This window comes from Aspergillus oryzae, chromosome 3, assembly GCF_000184455.2.
Source record: "Aspergillus oryzae RIB40 DNA, chromosome 3".
Classification (NCBI taxonomy): Eukaryota; Fungi; Ascomycota; class Eurotiomycetes; order Eurotiales; family Aspergillaceae; genus Aspergillus; species Aspergillus oryzae.
Genome location: NC_036437.1, coordinates 3,250,162 through 3,274,092, shown reverse-complemented (window position 1 = coordinate 3,274,092; position 23,931 = coordinate 3,250,162). Strand labels below are relative to the sequence as shown.

The following is a 23,931-nucleotide window of genomic DNA, read 5'->3' as shown; positions in this document are numbered from 1 at the left end:
TCTTGCGCAATGGCTTCTTTGTAAACTGACACATGGCGCTGCCGCATTCGAAGTTTCAACTGTCCTTTTCCTTTGTCCTTTTCGAACCCGCCTCTAGTTCTTGATCTATTCCGCCACTTGTCTATACTTTCTTCGTCTCAAGCCGGCGACTGGGAGGGATTGTGTAAAAAAAGCTTGAGACACTGTTATCGAGAGGAGCATACAGCCCGCTCATTTTCCTTGATACAGAATATACCCATTGTGACTGTCAGAAGACAACCACAAAATGAAGTTTGGACGCAATCTTCCAAGGAACGTCGTTCCTGAGTGGAGCTCCTCCTACATCAAGTACAAGGCGTTGAAGAAACTCATCAAGTCGGCGGCAGAAGATGTGAAGGCTGGCCATGAGGCAGATCTTGCCGGTGAGCCGTTTCTTTGATTTCCACGTATCTGGACCGCGGAGCGGTCTTCCTGACATGACCCCTTAGGATTCTTTTACTCCCTCGATCGAAATCTCGAGGATGTCGACTACTTCTATAACAAGAAGTACTCGGATTTTGCTCGCCGCCTCAAGTTGCTAGAGGAACGGTATGGCCAATCCTTGGATGCTGGCCACCGTCTTGACTCGGAAGAGGTTGAGGACCTTTTGGCCGCCTTGCTTGAGCTGCGTGGCCAGCTGCGGAAATTGCAGTGGTATGGCGAAGTCAATCGCCGTGGGTTTATCAAAATCACCAAGAAACTTGATAAGAAAGTAGGCGTCCATGCGCAGCGGACTTATCTAGAGACGAAAGTCGATCCATCCCCGTTCGCCTCGAATGCGCGAGTCACCGAGTCATTGAAGAAAATCAATGACTGGCTTTCGGTACTTGGTGAGCAGAAGGTCTCGGACGATGCTAGTTCCACTCGCTCTTCCCTCTCATTGAAGAGAGGTCCAGCTCGCCCGCACTTGAACCTGCCCTCGAGTTTGCTTGTTGCTGTTGACGAAGCGTTACGCAAAGATGACACACACGTCCTCCTGGAGTTGCTGGAGGACCTCAAAACTTCTACGGACAACCTTGGAGGGAACATTTTCCCAAAAGTCCTCGAGAGCCTTTTGCAGCGGTCTCTTTACTACCACTCGAAATCTTGCATTTCCGTTCTACTCGGCCGAATGGATAGCCTCGATGATGAAGATGATATCAACAAGCGTAACTGCATTCACAGATTAGTGATCTCGATCGGTCGGGCGCAGTCTACGACTGACTCGGAGGAGTCCGCCTCAATGGTTCTGGACTTCCCCCTCGAAACCTCCAACTACATTACACCCGCTGCCCTGCCAACATTGCAGCCTCCTCGGAATGTAGTGAAGGAGTCGGATCACCCTCAGCATTTGGATAGATCAGATCCGTCAGTGTCGCTTCTACAGTACCTGCTAGACCAGCTCCGGCGAGAGCAACGATCTGCTTTGCTTTCCAAGGATATCTCAGGTCGTACCCCATTGCATTATGCTGCTCAGTATGGGTTCAGAGTTGTTTGTGAAGTCATCATTGAGCACCTGCAGGCATGGGATATGTTTGACGTTTCTGGGGGCATCGATGGGCCGCACTGGCAGGATAATGATGGTTGGGCCCCTCTGCATCTGAGTGTGGTTGGTGGCCACCCATTAACTACACGCACCCTTCTAGATGCTGAGAACTGGCGGGATGCCAGTCTGGAGAAATCGACCACCCGGAAACAGGTCTCCAAATCAAGCGCAGTACTTGCGATGGCCACAAAAGCAAACTTTGTTGATATCGTCAAGCTTTTGGTAGATGCAGGAGTTGATATCAACTACCAGGATGAGCAAGGCGAAACCGCGTTACATGTTGCAGCCCGATTTGGACATCATATGTGTGCCAAGATCTTGTTAGAGGGCAGCGATGACCAGAAGGCGGATACTGAATTGGCTGAGCATACGTACTCTTGGACCCCACTCTTCATTGCGAGTGTTGATGGATCTTTGAGCGTTGTAAACCTGCTGATTGAAGCTGGTGCCAACCTTGAAAAAGCTGACTCCTCCGGGTGGACTGCGAAGGAGCATGCGGCGTTGAGAGGCCACCTTGACATCGCTCGACGTCTTGCTGAGCTTACGCCTGAGCCTGAAGTCACGGAAGCTGAGCCTGTGATACCGATTCCTGTAGCTTCCTCGTCTCCTCCAGCCCCATCCTCTTTGATCGAGCGAAGATCTAATACCAGCACGCCCTCCGGGAGTTCTAGCACGCGGGATGTTGAACCTGTTAAATCTTTTGGACACAGGTATCTTACCGACGAGGCCATGATCCTGGTGAGCCTGGGTACCATGGATATGCACAGGCCTGTGGAAGCAGTTAACCTTGATCGTATCCCAATGGAGAACGCTCATTCCACCCAGCTTGATACTGCATTGTCCATCGTTGTTTCTGCCAATGGGGCTCATGGAGAACCCGAGATCATCGATTTGCCTGTGCAAGACAATATCTCGACGGAGCCCATCGTTTTCCATACTGCCGATGCGACAAAAGTCAGACTTCTATTCGACCTCGTCCCGACCTATGCTGGCTCGAAAGACCAGGTGGTTGGGCGTGGTGTGGCGTTGCTCTCCAGCATTAAGCAAAGCGTAGGTTCCAATCGCATCAACCTGAAGGGTGATTCGACTGTGCCTATTGTGGCTGCAAACACCCTAGAAGTCATCGGCACGGTCACATTCAACTTCCTCATAGTCACGCCTTTCAAGCACCCGAACATGACCATCACCGGTGACCAGACATATTGGAAGAGTATGAGCTCGACCATGGTCATTGGACATCGTGGCTTGGGCAAGAATATGGCCACCCGCAATTCGTTGCAGCTAGGTGAAAATACAGTCCAATCGTTCATTGCAGCCGCGAACCTTGGCGCATCTTATGTCGAATTCGATGTACAGCTGACCAAGGATCATGTTCCGGTTATTTACCACGATTTTCTCGTCAGTGAAACAGGAATTGACGCGCCTGTCCATACTCTCACATTGGAGCAATTTCTTCAGCTGGGTGACAGTGGCTCGTCTCGCCGATCCGGCTCCCCATCGCAGGCGCTTGATGCTCTAGGAAAGGATGCAATCACTTATGCTCCTCGTCAACGCTCAATGTCTGTCGGTGGTTCTGAATATGACCCTTCGGAACTAAACGAGAAGATCAAGCACACTCGTGATTTCAAGAAGAAAGGCTTTAAAGGAAATACTCGAGGCAATCACATCCAGGCACCATTTGCCACACTGGAAGAGCTTTTTAAGAAGCTTCCCAAATCTGTTGGATTCAATATTGAACTGAGTGAGTTATATAGCCCTCCCTAGAACAGCTACGAGACGATCTGACTGAGATCGCCAGAATATCCCATGCTCCATGAAAGTGAGGAAGAGGAGATGGATACTTACGCGGTGGAACTGAACTCTTTCGTGGATACAGTTCTTACCCAGGCGTACGAATTAGGTCAAGGCCGCAACATGATCTTCTCGAGTTTCAACCCTGACATCTGCCTGTTGCTTTCCTTCAAACAGCCCTCTATCCCGGTGCTCTTCTTGACGGATTCTGGAGCCTCCCCTGTTGGTGATATCCGTGCCAGCAGTCTGCAGGAGGGAGTTCGGTTTGCGTCCAGGTGGAACCTGCTTGGTGTTGTCTCCCAGGCCGAACCATTGGTACTCTGTCCGCGACTGGTCCGAGTCGTGAAAGAGTCTGGTCTGGTTTGCGTCTCTTATGGGACTTTGAACAACGATCCTGCGAATGTTAAGGTCAGTGTGTCCAATCGTTAGCTTGTATGTTAGGTTTGGCTAATATTTTCACAGCGCCAAGTGTCCGAAGGTATTGACGCGGTTATTGTCGACTCTGTCCTCGCCATCCGCAAAGGTCTTACAGAGCATCAGAGCAATACGGTCACTCCTCAACGCAGCCCACTCGTCCAACCTACCCCAGTTGCGCTGAAAGATACTCTTCAGATACCCATCCTGAACCAAGCGGAACAGAAACAGGACCACCTTCACGTAAAGCCGGACGCTGTCATTTGACCGTCTGCCATTCCATAGGCAATTCAACATGTCATCAAGCCGAAGGCATAGTTTCTATACCATATTTGCAATTTAATGAGATATAGATGTTGAGTCGCACTTGGCCACTCTTGGAAATCTTTACGGAAAAGATTACTCAACATGATATTTTGAAAATTCATACTCTCTTCTAATCACAGATCTTCAACAAAAAGACAGGAGAATAAGCTGCTTTGGACACTTAGCCACAGTTGATTATATATTCACCTGCCTCTATTACCAGCCGTAGATATACTAGTTTCGTACCACGCGCCAAAGATCAAATTATGTCAGCTGAAATCCAACTGTAGTGTTCTTGAATGTGGCTCGATATATTATAGTATATGAAATGAGCTTATGCCTCAGCTTGAGTCACGTGTACGGCAATCATCGGCGAATGACCCCAAGATAGAGCTAAAGCTTTGATAACGCTACCGCCTCCCAAACCATATCTTCCTCTTCCAGTCGACCAGCGGAGATCAACTACCCAACTTCTCCCGGCGTCAAGTATCAGTTCGAACCAACCGATACTGCCTGGGCTGAGACGGGTGGTTGGGATCGAAAACAACCAAACCATCGGTCTTTTCAAACGCCGACACCATCGCAAGTCTAATGATGTTATGACTTGACTGATATTTTTTTTTTACCTGGCTCGAGCTTCTCTCTCTTTCGCATATCGTCTTTTAATATTAGGTTATGTTCTATTCATCTCTTACGAATCTATACAAACCATCGGACAAGACCATACCATGAACGCCGTGGATGCGACAGAGCACTATGAGACGAGTGCACGCGGTAAGATCCATTTCAAGCTATACAATAGCTATAGCTCTGCAAGAAACGACATTAGCTCATGTATCATGACCCTCAAGATCCTGCGCCCGCCCTCTTAACCGTCGTCCTCGACACAAACCCCCACGCATGGGCCCTCCTTGAAGATTCCCTCCCGCTCTCCAAAGCGATCGCAAACATCCTAGTTTTCCTCAATGCTCACCTAGCCTGTAACTATGCAAACGAGGTGGCCGTGGTAGCTTCCCACAGCCAAAAGGCGGCGTGGCTGTATCCCCACGAGAACCCAGCCACGAAGATATCTCACGATGCCGATGGCGATGTCTCGATGAACGGGTCGTCGACCAATAATAATACCACGGAAGGACCAGGACAGGTGAACAAGTACCGACCGTTCCGGATCGTGGAGGAGCAAGTTACGCATAATCTTCGTGAACTGATGGCGTCAACTAGCGGGCCGGACGTGAAAGCTAACAACTCGACGATGATGGCAGGGGCGCTTACGCTGGCTCTTAGCCATATCAACCGGCGGAGTATTGCGTGGGCTGAGGCCCATGGGGCTGATACGGCTGCTGAGACGTCGGGTGGTGGTCCACCTAGTGGTGGACATGCTTCTGGGACGGACACTACAGAGGGGTTGCAATCGCGGATCTTGATCGTATCCGTCAGCGGCGCCAGTGATTCTGCGCATCAGTATATACCGATTATGAATAGTATTTTTGCCTGTCAGCGGCTTCATATTCCGATTGATGTGTGCAAACTGAGTGGTGATGCGGTGTTTCTACAACAGGCTTCGGATGCTACTAAGGGTATTTATATGTCGTTGACTGAGCCTCGAGGGCTATTGCAGTATCTTATGATGGCTTTTCTGCCAGACCAGCGATCGAGGAGACATCTGGTTCTTCCAACGCGGGTCGATGTTGACTTCCGTGCGGCTTGCTTCTGTCACCGACGGGTTGTTGATATCGGTTTTGTCTGTTCTATCTGCCTGAGCATCTTCTGCGAGCCTCTGGATAACGGCACCTGCCTGACCTGTGGCACAAATCTTGAAATAGGTGATTACGGCGCTAAGCCAGCCGTGGTCGCCCGAAAGAGGAAGAAAAAGAAGCGCGTCAACGGCCCGTCGGGTACCGCTACACCTACGCCTACGCCTACACCGGGGCCCTGACATCCTATTCCTTGCCAATCAATGTTTTCTGCTTCATAGTGAAGGCATGTTACAGACGTTAGGATTATTAAGGTTACGTGTCTGCTACCTTTGGTCTCAGGCGATGTTAGCAGGTCGCGTTACAAGGAACATATCCAGCTTCTATTTGGTATCCTATTACAGATACGTGCAAGAGGCAGTCACAAACTGCGGCCGACACACTCCGACATTCCCTAAGTGTCCTTTTCTGAGAGTAAGACAGTTTGAAAGAAGTCACCCGCCACACAGGCAAACAGAGTGGGTTCCATAGTCTTGAGGATTCTGGTCAACATCGCGTCTCGGCTTCCTACCTACATCGGTTGGTTGATCGCCAAAGGCACGTGGAAAGCAACGACACTATCTAACGTTAGAAAGTTTGACAAACAACATTAGTCACCTGTAATCGGGTTGAAAAGTAGTGTTTACTTCGATTTGTATAATACACAAAATACATTAAAACATGGATAATAAGAGGACTTACTGTTGTGAATGGCTATGCTGTAGTACTGGGTACCTTGTACCTAACAACATATGAGCTCAGTCGAGGTAGTAATTTGCACCATGAAGTGCATCGAGCCTACCTCCGGGATCGGTAGGCGCGGCCACCTTGTGCGATACTTCCATTTCCATTGCTGCGTGACATTACAGACACCGGTTTCTTGTCCTCGCTGCTCATTGAAGCAAGTGCCTGGGTTTAGAGCGTTTAGTATAAAATCCGACGATTAACTGGGGCTACCTACGAAAGAGTCTGTGTTATGGCCAAAACACAGGTACACTCCGTCGACTGTTTTCTTGACCGCCATTATTCCAATGGCACCCCGACAGTGGCTGTCTTTGACTCCAGGATGGCCTAGGCAAGAGGGAGTTAGTCTTTTACATATATAGACGGTGGATGCAAGGGCCTATCCATTACCCATGAATTCGGACGCTATCATTCCCCTCAGCGCTTCATCCTCCGTGACTTCCTCAAATGAACCATCTTCGCACTTTCGTTGGTTGTAATAAACGCGTGAGGCACAGGTGCTAGCAGCCATACTTGTTGCAATGTGTTCGCCGGTTCCTGAAGTGACTGTAGCAACGCATGTTTGGTCCGGATCGTTGGGGTCTACTGGGATAACGGCAGTGCCGATACCCACGAGTGCCGCAGGGCCAATACGGCCACTATGTTTCATCCCAATGCCACCGGAGGATGATCCTGCCGCGATATTACCATGTGAATCGACTGCTATAGCACCAACAGTATCGCTGATTTGATCCATCTTTGCGTAGTGGATATCCGTGGCGACAGAAGGGGGCGTTGTCTCGACATCCATGTTGGGTCCAAGAGCGTGAGATGCCTCCAATGACGTACTGCCTGGGATAGAGCTGGATTTCTGAGTCTGAGACATGATACCATCCATATAGCCAGTGTCTCTGGCTCGTGGTGGTGGCATGAGAGTATCGTTAGAACCGACTGGTGAAGAGCTACCGGAATCTCTGAGGCGTGTATCACCTAGACTGGAGCTAAGCGACGAGGCAGGTCGTATGCTGCTTGGTGTAGAAAGTAAGTGTGTCGGATTGACACTCACTGGTCGACGGACGGACGCCTTATGACGCTCATATCTTGCTGGGTGCTGTTGCGCCTCCTTCAATTCGGCCGCTTCCAAGTCCTGTTGCCAGCGCAGCCAGCGCCCCCTTGCTTCTTCAGATATCAAACCGTCATGGGGCATCACGATTAGGCCTTGTTCCCACGCAAAATTTGTCGCGCCCTGTCCCACAAGGAAGTTAGGAGGCACTCTTTGCAAAGTCAACGGCCTTGTTGAGGCCTCAAGAACGACCCGAGCCAATGAGATTGGATTCTTGACTTCTACAAGTATATGTCAGTGTATTCGGCACTAGCTATTGCGGAGCAAGTTCTCCTAGCAAGTACGTACGAGATACAGCGCCAGCCGCACCACTCCGGCCCAGGTGGTTTACGATAGTAGCGTCGCATTCAACAGTGCCATCTATGGTTAGATTGCTGCCGTAACCTGCATTTGTGATCTCGGAATCCTCCAGGAGCATAATGGCGATTTCGACGGCATCAACAGCCGATCCACCATTTTTGAGCATATGAATTGCCACCTTCGCCGCGCTACTGATGGTTAGACATGCCAGAGTATTGCACGATCAGAAAGGGAACTGATGGTGCCAGTGGGGGTCACCAACTCACTTCTCACATGTTTCTAGATGTAATTTTTCGTTATGCGGACTATGAAACCCAGCTCCTGCATGGACAAAAATTGCAGAGACATCGTCTCTCCGTGGACGGCTCATTGTGTATTCAAGTTGGCTTGTCGACGAGGGTGTAAAGTCGGCGCGTAGATCTGAAGTCGGTTGTTGCGGAAATAGAAAAGGTGGAAGACTCCAAACAGTTTGGGAGCAACTTAAGACCAAAGCTCGTAGCGGAGACTGGTGCTTCAGCATCCAATTTACTAGAGTGTAGAGAATAAACACCGGGGAAACATCACTTCAGCTGGGGTGACTCTCCTTTGCACAGCGAAATCAGTGCGAGTAGGTATGTTTCCACGACGGTTAGTTGTTAGGGTACTGCATCTATTTCTGTGTTAAATGAAAATACAAATAAGGAGGACAGGGCTTTTGCAAGAATGATCAGCTGATCAATGGAGACAAGGTGTGTCGAGTTGAATGAGAGTGTTGTAAAATATTTAGGACAATGAATAGTGTTAAGACTAAAGGTATGGGTATAATCATGAACAAAAGAGGTGTAGTAAGAACTAGAAATACCTGGACGGCATTGAAAAGAAGGTGATTGAAGCAATGAATGTGTATAGGACTGTAGGCACAGGAAGATAACACAAATATAGACGGAGGAGTGAATGCCACTGTTTTGAAACGTTCGCAGTTCCTTCCGAAAGATCAGTCACTCAAAGACTGAGAGGCAGTTGCCTCCTATGTGTGATTTGTAGATGCCATAACTTACAAAGAATTAAGCCTTACGTATACAAGAGAAAATCATAAGAATTTATTTCCAGAAGAAAGAGACAAAATATGTATAGAGAATATACTATAGTATACTAAACTAAACAGTTCCAAAGTAGATTGATATGCGGGCGGCACATGACTGGGACTTGGCGTCGATGTCACCAACCTCAGGTATCAAAAATTACCGTACGGAAAAGTTACCTACCTAAAACAATGGGCATACGTATGTGACTTAAGGTACGGACGGTACACTTACTACTCCGTACTTACTTGCCCGCCTCTCCGTCCTTCCCTCCCCTCCTCCGCTATTCGAACGACTCTCTCCCTATTCCAGTACCCACTTTACTTCCTCGTCCATTTTCTTCTCTGCTTCCTGGTTTCCCAATTATAACCAACACGACCAGTAGCAGGTTGTTCTAATCGCGATCCGGGAGAAAGGGGGAACTGTGGACGTGTGTGCTACAGCTCATCCGTCATGGCGTCCCAAACTCCAGCCGTTGTCATGGACAAGTATGTTGTACTACACCGTCAGATCCCTCCCGCAGATGATGAAGATAACTAACTCTGGGTTCTGTTTTGTAGCGGTACTGGATACTCTAAATTAGGTGGGTTTGAATCATCCCAGAACCTATCGCTCAAGAGCCGCCCAACCCGGAGCTTCAGGCTGAGCTCTAGGCTGACGAATAACCAGGTTTCGCCGGTAACGACTCGCCTTCATTTGTCTTCCCTACCGCAATTGCTACCAAATCTGGTGCTGGAAGCGCCAAGCCTCCTGTTGCGAACAAACCCGGTTTCTTGTCTGCAGGTGGTGGGGCAGGCTCACATTTGTCTTCGAAGCGTGGTACAGAAGACCTGGATTTCTTCATCGGCGATGAAGCTTTAGCCGCTGCCAATGGTCCCGGATATGGAATCAACTACCCCATCCGACATGGTCAGATTGAGAATTGGGATCACATGGAACGGTTCTGGTCGAACTCGATCTTCAAGTACCTGCGCGTCGAGCCGGAGGACCACTACTTCTTACTCACTGAACCTGTAAGCTTGTTCTTGGATTCAATTCCTTCTCCCTGGTTGCTGTTTGTTATGGAGAAAAGGGCATTTGCTGATATGTCCCGGTTGCACAGCCCCTGAACCCTCCCGAGAACCGTGAGAACACTGCGGAGATCATGTTCGAGTCGTTCAACTGCGCTGGTCTTTACATTGCGGTTCAAGCCGTGCTTGCGCTCGCTGCCTCGTGGACTTCTTCTAAAGTGACCGATCGATCCCTCACAGGAACCGTTATTGACTCGGGTGATGGTGTCACCCATGTTATTCCCGTCGCGGAAGGCTACGTCATCGGATCCTCTATTAAAAGCATACCCATTGCCGGTCGAGACATCACGTACTTCGTACAAAGTTTGCTTCGTGACCGAGGCGAGCCCGATAGCAGCTTGAAGACTGCCGAAAAGGTCAAGGAAGAATATTGTTACGTGTGTCCGGACATTGTCAAGGAATTTGCCCGCTATGATCGCGAGCCGGATCGACTTCTCAAGCATACTGTCACCTCGCCCAACGGCCGGTCCGTGAACATCGATGTCGGATATGAGCGGTTCCTTGCTCCCGAGATCTTCTTCAACCCTGAAATCTACTCTTCCGACTTTTTGACTCCCCTGCCGAACGTCGTCGACGGTGTCATCCAGTCCTCTCCTATCGATGTCCGGAGAGGCCTTTATAAGAACATTGTCTTGTCCGGAGGATCTACGCTGTACAAGGACTTTGGTCGGCGTTTGCAGCGTGATATCAGGCACCTGGTCGATGCTCGCATTCGCGCGTCCGAAGCTCGCAGTGGTGGCGCCAGGAGTGGTGGTTTGGATGTGGCTGTTGTGACGCACAAGAGGCAAAGACATGGCCCATGGTTCGGAGGTAGCTTGTTGGGTCAGACCCCGGAGTTCCGCAGCTACTGCCACACCAAGGCAGAGTACGATGAGATAGGCCCCAGCATTGTCCGGAGGTTCGCCCTTCTCGGAGGTCCGGGCAGCTCGTAAATAGAGGAGATTAGTTGCCAGTGTGTTCATTAGCTCTTTGTCAATAGTTTTCTGTTCTTTTACGACGTTCCACAGCCCATCTCAATCTAACGCTGCGCGTTTTCATGTAGTTGGATAGACCAGGGCCAAGTCCCGACCTGATACTCACGCCCAATGTATGTACATATACACCAGACCCTCATGAGCAAACTTCTTTCTAAATGCTCACGCATGAATAAAAGTGGAAACGCTCAATGTCTACCACTCCCACGATGACCTAGCTTAAACACCTCGTCATCACCAATGTCAAGAACAATGGGCTGGAAAGAGACCAATGTAAAGGGCATTTAAGCAATGGAAAAACTCACCGCAACGAACTTAATCCAACACCATCTGCCTATCAATAGCGATAAACCGCAGAATAATACAGACAATCCATTTACAGTCAAAGTCTAGCCTTATCCTCGCTCATGCCCACTGCTTCGAGCGTCTCTAACCTATCAACAAAGGCATCCCACGAAGCCAGCGATAAAATAGGCGCCGTACAGTAGAGTCCAGCACCAGTCGAATCTAGTAACGTATCTAATCGGGGCAATAAAGTATCCAACAAACGAGCCTCCTTCTGGAAGAGATATTCGCGAGTGAGATCGGTATGTTGGATATACCAGCTTGGATCTAGCAACACAGCATGAATCTCATACAAGGCTAGCAAATCCGAATCAACGCCTGCTTTTGCGGCAGCTTCGTATGCTCTTCGATGTCCGATGGCTTCTACGAGAGCCGGACATCTTGGGAGTATTAGAGAGTTGAATTCGGCGTGCCGGTGACCTCCTTTCAAGCCTTTAAGTATTGAGCGGGATTCATCGAAGAGACCTTTCTCGTGCTGGGCGAGAAGGCATGTTGGATTCATGGGGGCCGGGGGTTGATACCGGTTGAGGAGGAGTTCGGTGCCGATTTCTAGTTATTCTTATGAGTTGCGTGAAGTGGAGAAAGGGTTGGAAAACATACTAATACTCATTGCTGATATATCTCCCTCCGCGATCGAGATCATGCAGGTTTCTAGTTATGATCCGATTATTTGGTTATACTCCGACAAGCCCTGTGCACCGCAACGCTCGGATAGGGCATGGAACCTGGGCTGAGAAGCCTGGCACAGTACTGCCTTGAACGTGAAGCTGATAATTTGCTGGATCACTGGTATATCGTTCGATCTTTTGAATTGCTGGATGCTGTCTTGTGCGAACGGTTCGAAGACCGCGATTTGTGCCAATGCATGCAGTATAGGGAGTTGTTGGGTGCGGAGTGAGATGATAGGAACAGGTTTACTATTTTGTCTCGTTATCTGTCGGCGAAGTTTGTACTTACCAGCCACGAAGACTGCTCTCTTCATTAGTGGGACCAGGACCGTAGTGAATGCTAGAGAACCAACAGCACCACGCCTGGTCATTACCATGAAGCTCTCTTGCATATTGTCAGACTTCTTCAGAGGTACCAGAAGCGCTGATCTAGGCAGACGGACGTGTGTAAATATTGTGATGGCACGATCTAATGGCTTCGATCCTGCTCGTTTAGGGAGTAACCTGTATGATTTTAGCTCTCAGATAATGGGCAACATGAGCTCCCATAGGATTTGTATACTTGGCAGTAGCTCCTTCACACATATTCTTACCATCATTAAGCCAGACGATGGATGGTTTCACCCCCCAATCATCGCCAGAAACAAGAAGCCGAGCAAACGCAAGAGCAACACGAGGAAAGCCCTTCCTTGGCCAGCTTGGGGGTGTGAATCTGAGCTAGTCAGCTGCGAAAAGCTAGCACTATAGCGCATGGCTTTCTTTACTTTGCGGCATTTGAGTTGGGCGTATGAATATCGAAATCGCCATTTGGAAGCAACGTCGCGGTTGTTTCTAGGTTCCTAGAATCCAGCCCATGTCCAACCTCTGTGAGCATAAGCTGCATGCTATTCGGCAAAGTCAGCTTGGTCTATATAATGGCAGTCCACTCAAGCACCAGGAGCTTACGAGACCTCAAATCTGAGTATGCGATCCAAAAGTGGTTGATACTCAGGCTGATCTGACACGAACATAGCGAAAATCGCACCAGCAATATTATACTGGATTGAAATTAAGGTATGTGCTGCATGATCAAGAGAAAGGGCCATATCCTGGTGAATCTGCCAAAATTTGGGGGTCAGATCTAGAATATCTGATATCTCTAAGCCTATATCTCTATGAGTGAATTGCAGCCCAGCCTCATTTAATTAACCTCACTATATGCCTTAGCAACCGCGTAAGCGCGCTGATTGCTGAGGTCTATTCTTTCATCGTCTGTCAGATTCTCGGAACTAGATTTGAACAAATCTGCCTTGAGTAGCTTCGGAGTTGGTGAAGACATAATGACTGATTAGTCTGACCAATCATTTCCTTTAGAAGTGTTGTAAGTCGAGCAGTTTTAAATGACATTATGTGGACAAACAGCAGTTGAAGACATATAGTATAGTCATGAAATAATGTGTGGATTATAGGTTTGATGACGCGCAGTAACGAGTTGTGGCCTTGGAACCATTTTCGACAACTTGGCAGCGGAGGAGACTATCAAGCCCGAAAAAAGTATGATGTGTGGTCCACGTTCATAGTTAGAACTGAAATCCATTCAATCGTTAGAACCAGAAACTGACTATACATAGTCTATGACAAGTCTTCAATCGCTTTGCCTATATGTCTATCCATGCTATGTTGAACTTGTTAGCCCGTCGTACATCACCCGGTACTGTACATACCTTGTAAGCGAGACTGTTGAAATGGCCTGTTCAACTTAATATCTTTCTCACATACGTGTCTTAGATGAGATCACGCATTGAAATAGGACAGAACAATGCCCCAGATGTTAAGAGAGTCTTGGTGAAGGATTAAATGCTAGTCAACGTGAGATGTATACTAGCTTGAATATCTATGTATGCACGTGATCCTCGAGCTGTACCTAACTAGGTGAGCCCGCGACCACTCATGGCTGCCTATACAACAGTTTACTAAGAGATATGAAGCGTTAGTAGCTACGATGTACTTATGACCTGTGGTAGATGCCAAGGTGTTACTCACTATATATTTACATACTCACACCATGTCTAACCCTGTCCAGTGGGGCAGAACCAGAGTGCATCGTGTTTGGAAGAGAAAGACAAAAACATTATTTTTCTGCTTCATGAAAGGTTCATTCATGTACAATAGAGAATCGTCAATTAAAGTCTATGCTATATTCTTTTATGCCGTAGCCAACGCCAGTTGAAGTCCAACAATCCCACTCAAGGATGTTTAATATGTGTCTTGTGTGCTATTGCACTCATTCTTCAGAATGTAGTCTTGTTCAAAATTGCCACACCTTCAACGTGGCCGGTTTGGGGGAAGAAATCGAAGCCTCTGATGCTCTCAATCTCGAAACGGATATTCTTTTCCTTGTCACCCTGAACCATAACCGCCACGTCCCGCGCCTGAGTATGCACATTGCAACTCACATAGACGACGCGGCGAGGTCCAAAAGTCAGAAGCTGGCGGAGAAAGTCATCGCTGCAACCCTTGCGGGGCGGGTCAATGACGAGGAGTGTCTGGTCGGGAGGATAGGGTACGTCTTTGAAAAGCGTGGCGGCATCGGCCGCGGCAAAGCCAGTATTGGGAAGGGAGTTGGCGCGTGCATTCTCTCGTGCAGAGACAATGGAATCTCCGGACACATCCACACCAAGGCTTGACTTGAAGAGCGGCGAGAGGGTGATTGTGAAAAGACCGGACCCGGAATAGGCATCTAGAAGATACTTGATCGGTTTGGAGTCTTGTTGGGTGTGTTTTGGTAGTGCAAGCTGGCGGATGTATTCTGTGAAACCGGAGAGGATGGAATTGTTGTTTTGGAAAAAAGCGCCGGCTCTGTTGCTGAAGAAGTAATCATCGATATATTCGACCGATGTACCATTGGGATCCGTCACACACCGTTTCTCTTCGGTGTACTTCTCTCTTTCGATATGAATCACATCTCCCGAGTCCTCGCCCACTTCAATCTCACGGTCCTTGACCGCTGAACCAGGATCCACATCATCTTTAGGAATTCGCGCGGTAGATTCACGCAGCAAAATAGTTGCGCCTTTCTTGTATTTCCCAATGTTTTCTGCAACCCTCGTTCTCTCGCTTTTCAGGCCCTTTCGCACGATATCAGTACCCAGAGGACAATCTTCAATATCCAGATCTCGGCGTTGGTTCTTCATAGTAAATCCAATGGGTGGCACCTCTGTATGGGGTTGTTTAGGAGCTTTGCTCCTCCTATTCCCCCCGGGACCCGCAAAATGTGGCGTCAATTTTGTGCGATAACCGTACTGCAAAGGGGAGGGAAAAGTGTCGTCAATGGCCGGAATTAACTCCGGAATCAAGCCGGAGAAGTTGGCATAAGCCTTTTCCACAATGCGCTTCTTATGAGCCAACTGATCTTCATAGGACATCATCTGTAGCTGGCAACCGGAGCACTTGCCAAAGTATTGGCACCCTATTCCGGCATCATTTCGCTGAGGGCCTGGCTCAACCACTTTCAGAAAATCCGTCAAGCTGTACGACAAGCTAGGAAAATGCCGTATGACCTTCACTAATGCCTTATCGCCGGGCACGGTAAACGGAACGACGTAGACATGGTTCGCATCCTCGGACAGCGCAAGGCCATCGCCAGTTGAAGATATCTCGGCGACCTTAACTTCGATCTCGGTAAAAGTCTCCGGTAGAGAAGAAGCCGGTGGTGGTGTGGAAGCATCTTCTACACCAATCTCGCTCTCAGGCTTGTGTTTCCGTAGAAGGTTGTCGATATCGGCTTGAAGGACTTCATCAAATCCACTACTCTTTTCTCGGTCAACCTTGGTCTTCTTGCGCCGCTTCGCATTCACATCTGGGCTTTTGGGGGGGTTTTGCATGACGGTCGTGGAGAACGGCGCAATGGGGTATGGACGGTGGGACAAGAGAGACCTGGAATGGACGAGATGTCCAGTCCGCAAAGAAAGAATTGAAGAGTAGTGTTTTCGCGATAGGGAGAGACCCGCCCTAAAAGCGAACATATATAATAGAGCAAATCCGAAAAAATCTAAAGAGCAGAGGAATTGTTGCGAAAGAAGAACTGAAAGAGAAAATTGACTTAATTTCTGGAGGGACAAGATGAGTGACCAAAAAAAGGTGGGCGGCAATTGGTCGAACCGCTCCGCTGAGAATTTCGCCGGCTTTTAGTCCTTCAGTTCTTCAACCATCCAAACCTCCGCCCATCCTTCGCACCGCGGTCGATCTCACTTCCCCCCCATCCCTTTCTCTTCTTCGGAATAGCTCTCTAGTGGCCTCTGCTGGCCAGAGAGCTCCTATCCTTCAACATGAGCTTCGCACGGCCGGCAAGATGTGTGTTTTGCAGCTTTACTCGAGGTGTCTCCGCGGGCACGCGAGTGCCTAGTCGCCAATTCCATCCTTCCTCGACACAGTTCGCGAACCGTAAACCAAAATTTCCCAACTTCAAGGCCCGAGATGAGAAGACTTTGGAAGAAATCACGCGGGATATGAAGCCCAAGCACTTTAAGCCGTACACGGAAGAGGAAAAGGCAGCCCTGAAGGAAGAATACACTCCTGAACAGCTGGCCGCAATTGAAGCCGGTGAGGCAGCGATCGACCCCAAAGACATGGCAGAACAGTTCGCTATTCGCCGGGACCCGATGAAGCTTCATTACCTTGATGATTTCTCAACCATTGAGCCCGGCGTGGACAAGCATGTCCGGGCGCCCAAGTCCAATTCCGACTACAACGCGACCCTCAAAAGCGATGATGATTTCGTCGAAGACTTCGCCCGCTTCTTCCAAGAAATGCCGGAGGACGCCACCGCGGCTGACTGGGTGCGGTTCGCTGAGACCTTGCGAGTCACCCTGGGCAAGGAGGAAAATGAATTGAACCCTCACAGTGCCCTAGTGCCGGATTTGTTCAGCCCGGGCGAGTCCCTGACGGAGGAAGCCAAATCCGTCAAGCCTTTTGAGATGCAGTCGTCGGCAAGGTTTGGAGAGAGTGAGGAAATAACTGAGGCGCTGAAGAGGCTTCTCCAGTCGACAGGCTATACGCAGGCCTTTGTCAAGGGACTGGCGACGAAAACCCTTGTTTCGCATTCAGTCGTTAACCAGACTCGTCTCGGTAAGGTTCGTCGTATGTACTGCCTTTCTATCGCTGGCAATGGCAATGGTCTCCTGGGAATTGGAGAAGCCAAATCTGAGGAGTCTGCCGATGCCATCACACAATCCAAATACCGAGCCATCAGAAACATGCAACCCATCCCACGGTACGAGGGCCGCACCATCTTTGGTGATGTTGAGGGCAAGGTTGGAGCAGTTGAGCTGAAGTTGATGACTCGTCCACCAGGTATGCATATGCTTAATCATGAGCTACTGGTTCTAGCTACTAACAACACATAGGATTCGGACTTCGTTGCCAGCATTTGATCTTCGAGATGTGCCGTGCAGCCGGTATCCATGACCTCGCCGCTCGTGTCGGTCGCTCGAGAAACCCTATGAACACCGTTAAGGCAGCTTACGACGCTCTCATGAGTCAACGCAACCCAGAGGATATTGCCCGTGCCCGTGGCAAGAAGATGGTCGATGTCCGTAAGGTCTACTACTCGGGAAGATATTAATCCGCGTTTTCAGCACGATGTTACGGTCTTCCTAGTTGGTCATTTCTTTCCGGGTCTTATATGATTTCAAACAGTCTCGATAACCTTCTTTTCGTTATCTAGACGTCTCGACAGTCATCATCTCGCATAGAATAGACTGTACGAATATGGGCATCGTTTGCGGCATGTGATGCACGCTTCTTTGCGTTATGGCGATGTATATAATCTTTTTTTCCTCCTTTTGTCCTCTTTGTACCCTGACATGTATTTGTATCTGCAAGGCTAGTGTCATAGTATTTCATATCAGTCCAGTTCCTGGTTCCATAATCATTCAACCCTTAAAACCCAACACCACGCCTACCAAAACCCACAATAAAACAAAAGGGGTATACCCACAGCCCACACCTATATATGCAAGAGAAAAGAAAACAACAAAGACCCATACAATAATCACAGAATCAAACATGTGACCAACATCAAGCATACCGCCCCTCAAAGCTCATATCCTCATCCTGATAATCATACCCCTGGTCATGATACTGCATTTGATCACTTTGCTGCTGCTCCATCTGTTGTTGCTCCTCATTCTCGTTGAAAATTTGCTGCTGGAGCACAATACTGTACACACTGGCCTTCAGAAGTGTGCAGACCGTCGCCGTCTTCCGTTCAAGAAGTCGGAGGCCATCCAGAGTAAGGGACGAGGGATCACCGGAGAGGTCGGCAAGCTTTTCAGATAGCTGTGGGTACATCACATCAGTATCAGTAGAAGTTCGATTGTACTATTCTCGGGATAATAGGTCTGGGATGGGAGGCACTGATATAGTGGTGATAGGATGCGCGGGGTATAGCGAAGATTCATCGATATAAATAGATGAAATCTAGAAAGTCAGAGGCCAATGCACTACATACCTTATTTACATTGCCCAGTAATCTAGAATATTCATCCAGAACCTCTTGTTCTAAGTCAGAGACCATCGGATTTGAGGCGCGGAGGAGAGGGTTCTCGGATTCTTGCGCCGGGGAACCATCGGACATTGGAGTAGACATAGTGACTGGAAAATGGATTTTATAATGAGACCCTTTTGAACTAGAATAGAATGATATATAACGGAAATATTTCTTCCACAAGAGCCCTCAATTACGGTATGTAGATCGACTGGTGGGGTGTGGTGTACCGAAGCCTAATTTATTTGTTTGGGTTGCGGCGTGTTTTCTATCGTCAATCGATAATACTCCGTGTATATCTTGGGACCCATGTCTGGAGGGCTGGCCCGATCAAGCAGGCGGCGACTACTGGATCATGCGGCAGAATAAATTGTACACTTTCTCAACTCCCTGTTCGAAATGTGTATAGTTTAGGAGGACATCACAACACGGCCAATACCAAACTTGGACAGAGGGTAGCAAGTTCAAAAAGCGTCGCTTAATTTACATAAATTTTGAAAAGTTTCCTGGATTCAAAGGGATCCCTATATGTGGAGATAGAAGTGGTCTACAATATTGGTAAAAAGCCTTATTGCGTTGATGAGGTCGAACTAGCGCCAGCTTTCATCAAGTACCGCCTTCTACACTAGGCTTAGGTTTACATCACATGACAGAGTCTTCTCCCTAATATAGTATAGTCTGATATTTGCTTAGAAGTACATACATACGATCGGACATAACAGTGTATCTGTATGTACATCCACTGCTATCTTCTATATATCCTCTTAACAGACCTTATAAATGTACCTTATGCATACTATAAGTGGTAGCTACTATATGGTTATGTATGAAGTTCAATATGGTCTTCGGGAGATCACGAACCATCCCTCCTGTCAAATTTATATAGCATCTCATTGATTAAACACGAGCTCGGTAGAAAGCTATTGTCTAAGGTCTATGGCTTACATCTTTAGCCAAGGACGTCTTGATCTCGCCAGCAACCATCCCAAATTGATCTCTCAGGTTAACGACTCTAGACAATTCTCGTGTAAAGCGAACCTTCATCGCATGAGCTCTGATCCTTAACCATATAGCTCACCGTCCATCATTTCATTCCCAGCGAGAGAGGAACCATCAGCGGAAAACCTCGGGATTCTGCTCAACATGTATCCTTCAATTCACGACGAAAAGCCCCCTATAACCATCAACCCGAAGTTGATGAAGCAAGAGGAGGCAAAGTAGTCGTATGAGTGGTCTCAGCAGTACCGTTCGTCGCATAATCACTATCAGGGGAGACCTCGACTTCCCCTGTAGCAATATCAAACCCATTAATAGTCCTATTAAAGATCTGCAACGCAGCAGCCGGTTGGAAGTCTAGCCCACCCCTAAATCAGCATTCCAAAACATTATCGAATAGAGAAACAAGGAAAATATGAAACTCATACAAGGAACTTCGTGTCCAGCCTCCCAAACACGGGTAAAGCTCAGCTTTCCATACTGTCGAGTTTCACCGTATGCAGTTCCATCCACCACGAGGTCAGTATACCCTGCATTGTTGAACGCTTCTTGTCCCGACCATTTGGCGACCTTGGAGATTTCCTCCCCGCCGAGCCAGTTGCAGATGTAGTCGGCGTCGCCGTAGACTAGGGAGATCTGGATGTCCAGTTCCAGGAGCTTTTCAAGATCGGGGAGATATGGCGCTGCGAAGTCGCCGGACAGACTGAAGGCTGTGTAGATTAGGTTACTTGAGGTGTAGTTTAGATCTACTCCGCGGGCATTTTGAACGGGGGCGGTATTGAGGTAGTCCTATGTTGTATATCATTGTCAAGAAAAGTTGGATATAAAGGGTATGTAAAACACTTACACGCCAGTAACTTGGGGGAACGTCTTGTCCGGTTGGTTTCCGCTGTTTGTTGCCTGATTAGCTATCAATGTGTGATGTAGATAGTGTCAGACGTACGATATCATAGGTTCCACGATCACCGAAGCGATAGTATAGGCCTTCTACTGTGGTCTGACAGATGTATTGAGCGGCCGCACACGCTGACCGACGGACAATGGAATTTTCCCGCTTCATCCAGTTACAGTAGTCAAGCTGGTCTTGACAACCGTCTGGCATATTGAGGCTGAAGGCACCGTGGTCATAGACTGTGTCGTTGATAAGCTGTACCCCGTATGTGTTCTTCTTTGTGAACTCAAGTAGGTACTTCGTCTGTGTCGGCTCATCAATGATGCCGTTTATGATCCCAAGAGACTTGAATTTGAGTTTGCGACCTTTCGAGCCATCTTCAGGGAGCTTCTCGTTTTGCTCATAGAAGTACGTGGAGAAACTGGGACCCCAGTGGCCACCAAATGATTCGGTCCTAGTTATCAAGTCAGCTGTATGGACTCAGGACAGCATTTATTCAGGCTTGAAAATACCAGAGATTGAAATCCGTCGACTCAACATCTGCATCTAGATTTGGAAGTGCACTATAAAAGCCTTGAAGAAGCTCCCACGCAGACTCAGCCGCCAAACGGCTCGTGTCCAGCGCAGTGACATTGACGACAGACCACCGCCCTTCTTCCGTCTTATTGGTAGTCGACTCGACCGTCAAATAAGTAGGATCCATGGATCCAACCTCCTTCGTGCTATAAGAGAACCCTAAAACCTGATCAGCACAGTCAATCCACCAGATACTACGGTAAACCACATACCCGTCCCCACAGGCTGAGAAAGAAACAACAGATTAGAAACCTCCGTCCAAGAATGATCACGAAGAACCGTTGTCATATTCTCCGCAACAGTACAAGGGCCCAATTCTTCGAACAGCCCAATAAGCGAATCACTCCCCGGCCCTCCATTCAGCCAAAGCGTAACCGGATCATGCTTTGGGTCGCGCTTCGATTCAAAGAACCAGAAGAACACATGGATATCCAACGTTATATCAATGTAGCCGCTGTAGGATTTGACTCCTGGGGTAGTTTCACAGATGCCTTCTTCGCCGGGCTCCTTGTACCGAATCGTGCTACCGTTCGGGCTGGTGATGGTTTTGACGCCGGTCGGCTCTTTGGGCGCATCTCGTGGATTGACTGCGAGGATTGTTGTTATTGCACTTGCTAATAGGAGATTGAGTTGTATTCGCATTTTAGGATATTGAGTAGATGGGTTCTATAATGTTTACTGTATTTCGTACTTGAGATAGAAAGGGTATGGTTTACTTTGCTGGTCGAGTTATCTTTCCAAGCTGCTTTTTTTTATCTACATCTACCTTTGTACAATACTCTCCCTCGTTAACTGATCCGAAGGACGGGATCAGGTCCCGAAGATTTAATATATTTATTTGCTCGTTAGGGCTTATCTACCGAGCTGACATGGTACGGTTACATCAGTCGATATCACGCGGGTTAGTCTCGGGCTATGACTATCCCAAAGGATTATTGGGTGAACTGCTATGTTATCAGTCGGAGTGCTTCATTCCTGTGCGGAGTAATTAATCAATTTAGTATACAGCGCGACTCTAACGTGCAGATCTCCTCATTTCGGTAAAATATCCTGAGACATGGATAATCAAGTCCCACGAGTGTGGTTTGCCGGTTAAATAGATGGTACTAGGGTTAGGATATGGTTGGCCATTGTCTGTGTGATTAGAGTCTGAGGAAACATATTCGAATGCCGAACACGGACTGATGCCAGCATCGTAGATGTAAATGCATAAAGTTGTCTCAGTGTTGGCTGGGTAATCGAGCTGCCCTTTGGTAGTGTCGGAGAGGAATTTGGACGACCAAGTGACTGGCGATGCGCTTGTCTATTGTCTTTATACTAGAGGACTACGTTCTACTTCCAGACTAAACATTTGACTGAGAAATATGAGCATGCATAAATAGTCAGCTACGTAGATCGAATATAGCCTGGATAACCTATACAACTCCGCTGGACTAGACCACATCGCTCGGTTCTATACCTTCGACTCTCCCATGATAAATCCGGCAATCTTCTTTATCCCCGAACTCGATTTGGTCCGAGCTTCCAAATCTTCGCTCATGTAGTGCCTGCGGCCTGTGTTCAAGTCGATGTTGTTCGCATGGATCCATAGCGGACCTCGATAGTAAATCTTACTACCGACATATAGACCGACAATTGCAACGATCGATATATAGTTCGCAAAGAAGTTTTCAGCACTGCTCTTTTTATTCAGAGGCCACACGGCCAAGTAAAACTCAACAACAACCAACAGCATACACCAGGCCAACCCATAAACAGTTCCAAATAGTCCTGCCCACGATCTCCATGGGAGGTCGTCAAGTGAACGGCCCTGGGCCTTCCAGGCCATACGGAACCGCAAATGAGATAGAAAGATCGTGCCCCAGAGCCAGAGAATGCACAAGGCAGTCAGGTTCGAAAACCATCCAAATACCGTTGCACCTGAATTGGTGACGTTGAGATAGCATAGGCCGCCTCCCACGAGGAATGTGATAAAGATGGCCGCCCATGGGCGTCCCAGCCGGTCACACTTCTTAAAAATGGCTGGTGCCATGTCGATATTTGCCAGACCGACAACCGTACGAGTAGCAGCGTATGCTTGTGCATTCCCGGAAGAAACTACGCTGATGAAAATAATTGCGTTCATCGCGTGTGCTAGGCCGGGGATACCGGCATTGCGAAAAGCAATCACATAGGGGCTGGCGTTGATCCCCTTCCCACCGAAGAGGTCTGGGTCTTTGGGCGAGACGGTAATAGTTACCATCAGGCCACCAACAACATAGAAGAGCGTTAAACGAAGCCAAATTGAATTGACAGCTTTGGGAACTGATTTTAACGGATTACGGGCTTCAGCAGCAGCGATACCGCTGAATTCAGTGCCGCCCATGGCGAAAATACAGGTTCCCATAACAGAGAGGAACCCTTTGAAGCCATTGGTAAAGGGCATGGAGTTCCAGTACTCAAATCCAGTCTTATGATGATTAGGTGCGCCGCCAGCACTAATGATGATGCAGCTTATAATCACCACCACAATCCAGAATAACTTGATTGTCGACATGACGGCCTCCGCCTCTCCGAATATCTTGACGGCACATATAACGATGATTAGGATAACCACCAAAAATACGGAGAGCCATACCGCAGTCGGCACAGATTGCGTCCAGAAGCTTAGGACTGTAACCACGCCCTGAAGCTCGTTTGCGAGGGTAATCGATGCTGAAAACCAGTACGCCCATCCCACTGTAAAAGCAGGAGCTTTATCGATGAATTTGGTAGCCCATTGTGGGAATGCTGAGGCCAAGGGATAGAGAACTGCCAGCTCGCCGATTGCTTGGCTGAGTGCCCATGCGATGGAACCTGCGATACAATAGCCTAGGAATATAGCAGCGGGTCCACCGTTGATCAGCGAAGT

At 48.4% G+C, this 23,931-nt stretch overlaps 10 protein-coding genes across 10 annotated transcripts; 4 read left to right on the top strand and 6 right to left on the bottom strand.

Annotated features, from left to right (window-relative positions):
* Positions 1-265: 265 nt before the first annotated feature.
* On the top strand, positions 266-4,015 carry AO090026000669 (glycerophosphocholine phosphodiesterase; the record flags this gene model as incomplete). The annotated part of the gene is made up of 4 exons (XM_001822035.3): positions 266-401; positions 468-3,284; positions 3,342-3,742; positions 3,797-4,015. The coding sequence occupies 4 exons, from the start codon at positions 266-268 to the stop codon at positions 4,013-4,015; spliced, it is 3,573 nt and encodes a 1,190-aa protein (XP_001822087.1).
* Positions 4,016-4,782: 767 nt separating this feature from the next.
* Positions 4,783-5,990, top strand: AO090026000670 (TFIIH/NER complex subunit TFB4; the record flags this gene model as incomplete). The annotated part of the gene is made up of 2 exons (XM_001822036.1): positions 4,783-4,828; positions 4,906-5,990. 2 exons carry the CDS (start codon positions 4,783-4,785, stop codon positions 5,988-5,990), a joined length of 1,131 nt encoding a protein of 376 aa, XP_001822088.1.
* A 595-nt stretch (positions 5,991-6,585) lies between these two features.
* On the bottom strand, positions 6,586-8,303 carry AO090026000671 (uncharacterized protein; the record flags this gene model as incomplete). Its single annotated transcript, XM_001822037.1, has 5 exons — positions 6,586-6,696; positions 6,749-6,858; positions 6,922-7,854; positions 7,922-8,121; positions 8,200-8,303. The coding sequence occupies 5 exons, from the start codon at positions 8,301-8,303 to the stop codon at positions 6,586-6,588; spliced, it is 1,458 nt and encodes a 485-aa protein (XP_001822089.1).
* A 1,144-nt stretch (positions 8,304-9,447) lies between these two features.
* Positions 9,448-10,996, top strand: AO090026000672 (actin-related protein 3; the record flags this gene model as incomplete). The annotated part of the gene is made up of 4 exons (XM_001822038.3): positions 9,448-9,482; positions 9,555-9,577; positions 9,664-10,007; positions 10,097-10,996. The coding sequence occupies 4 exons, from the start codon at positions 9,448-9,450 to the stop codon at positions 10,994-10,996; spliced, it is 1,302 nt and encodes a 433-aa protein (XP_001822090.1).
* A 424-nt stretch (positions 10,997-11,420) lies between these two features.
* On the bottom strand, positions 11,421-11,885 carry AO090026000673 (uncharacterized protein; the record flags this gene model as incomplete). The annotated part of the gene is made up of 1 exon (XM_023235968.1): positions 11,421-11,885. One exon carries the CDS (start codon positions 11,883-11,885, stop codon positions 11,421-11,423), a length of 465 nt encoding a protein of 154 aa, XP_023091119.1.
* Positions 11,886-12,992: 1,107 nt separating this feature from the next.
* AO090026000675 (uncharacterized protein) lies at positions 12,993-13,369 on the bottom strand (the record flags this gene model as incomplete). The annotated part of the gene is made up of 2 exons (XM_023235966.1): positions 12,993-13,180; positions 13,246-13,369. The coding sequence occupies 2 exons, from the start codon at positions 13,367-13,369 to the stop codon at positions 12,993-12,995; spliced, it is 312 nt and encodes a 103-aa protein (XP_023091120.1).
* Positions 13,370-14,321: 952 nt separating this feature from the next.
* Positions 14,322-16,055, bottom strand: AO090026000676 (tRNA (uracil(54)-C(5))-methyltransferase; the record flags this gene model as incomplete). The annotated part of the gene is made up of 1 exon (XM_001822041.3): positions 14,322-16,055. The coding sequence occupies one exon, from the start codon at positions 16,053-16,055 to the stop codon at positions 14,322-14,324; it is 1,734 nt and encodes a 577-aa protein (XP_001822093.3).
* Positions 16,056-16,358: 303 nt separating this feature from the next.
* AO090026000677 (mitochondrial 37S ribosomal protein uS5m) lies at positions 16,359-17,653 on the top strand (the record flags this gene model as incomplete). The annotated part of the gene is made up of 2 exons (XM_001822042.1): positions 16,359-17,382; positions 17,436-17,653. 2 exons carry the CDS (start codon positions 16,359-16,361, stop codon positions 17,651-17,653), a joined length of 1,242 nt encoding a protein of 413 aa, XP_001822094.1.
* Positions 17,654-17,930: 277 nt separating this feature from the next.
* AO090026000678 (DASH complex subunit DAD3 family protein) lies at positions 17,931-18,679 on the bottom strand (the record flags this gene model as incomplete). Its single annotated transcript, XM_023235965.1, has 4 exons — positions 17,931-17,947; positions 17,994-18,037; positions 18,119-18,369; positions 18,542-18,679. 4 exons carry the CDS (start codon positions 18,677-18,679, stop codon positions 17,931-17,933), a joined length of 450 nt encoding a protein of 149 aa, XP_023091121.1.
* Positions 18,680-19,760: 1,081 nt separating this feature from the next.
* On the bottom strand, positions 19,761-23,166 carry AO090026000680 (uncharacterized protein; the record flags this gene model as incomplete). Its single annotated transcript, XM_023235964.1, has 7 exons — positions 19,761-19,930; positions 20,002-20,362; positions 20,421-20,462; positions 20,517-20,919; positions 20,978-21,200; positions 21,254-21,628; positions 23,091-23,166. The coding sequence occupies 7 exons, from the start codon at positions 23,164-23,166 to the stop codon at positions 19,761-19,763; spliced, it is 1,650 nt and encodes a 549-aa protein (XP_023091122.1).
* Positions 23,167-23,931: the final 765 nt, after the last annotated feature.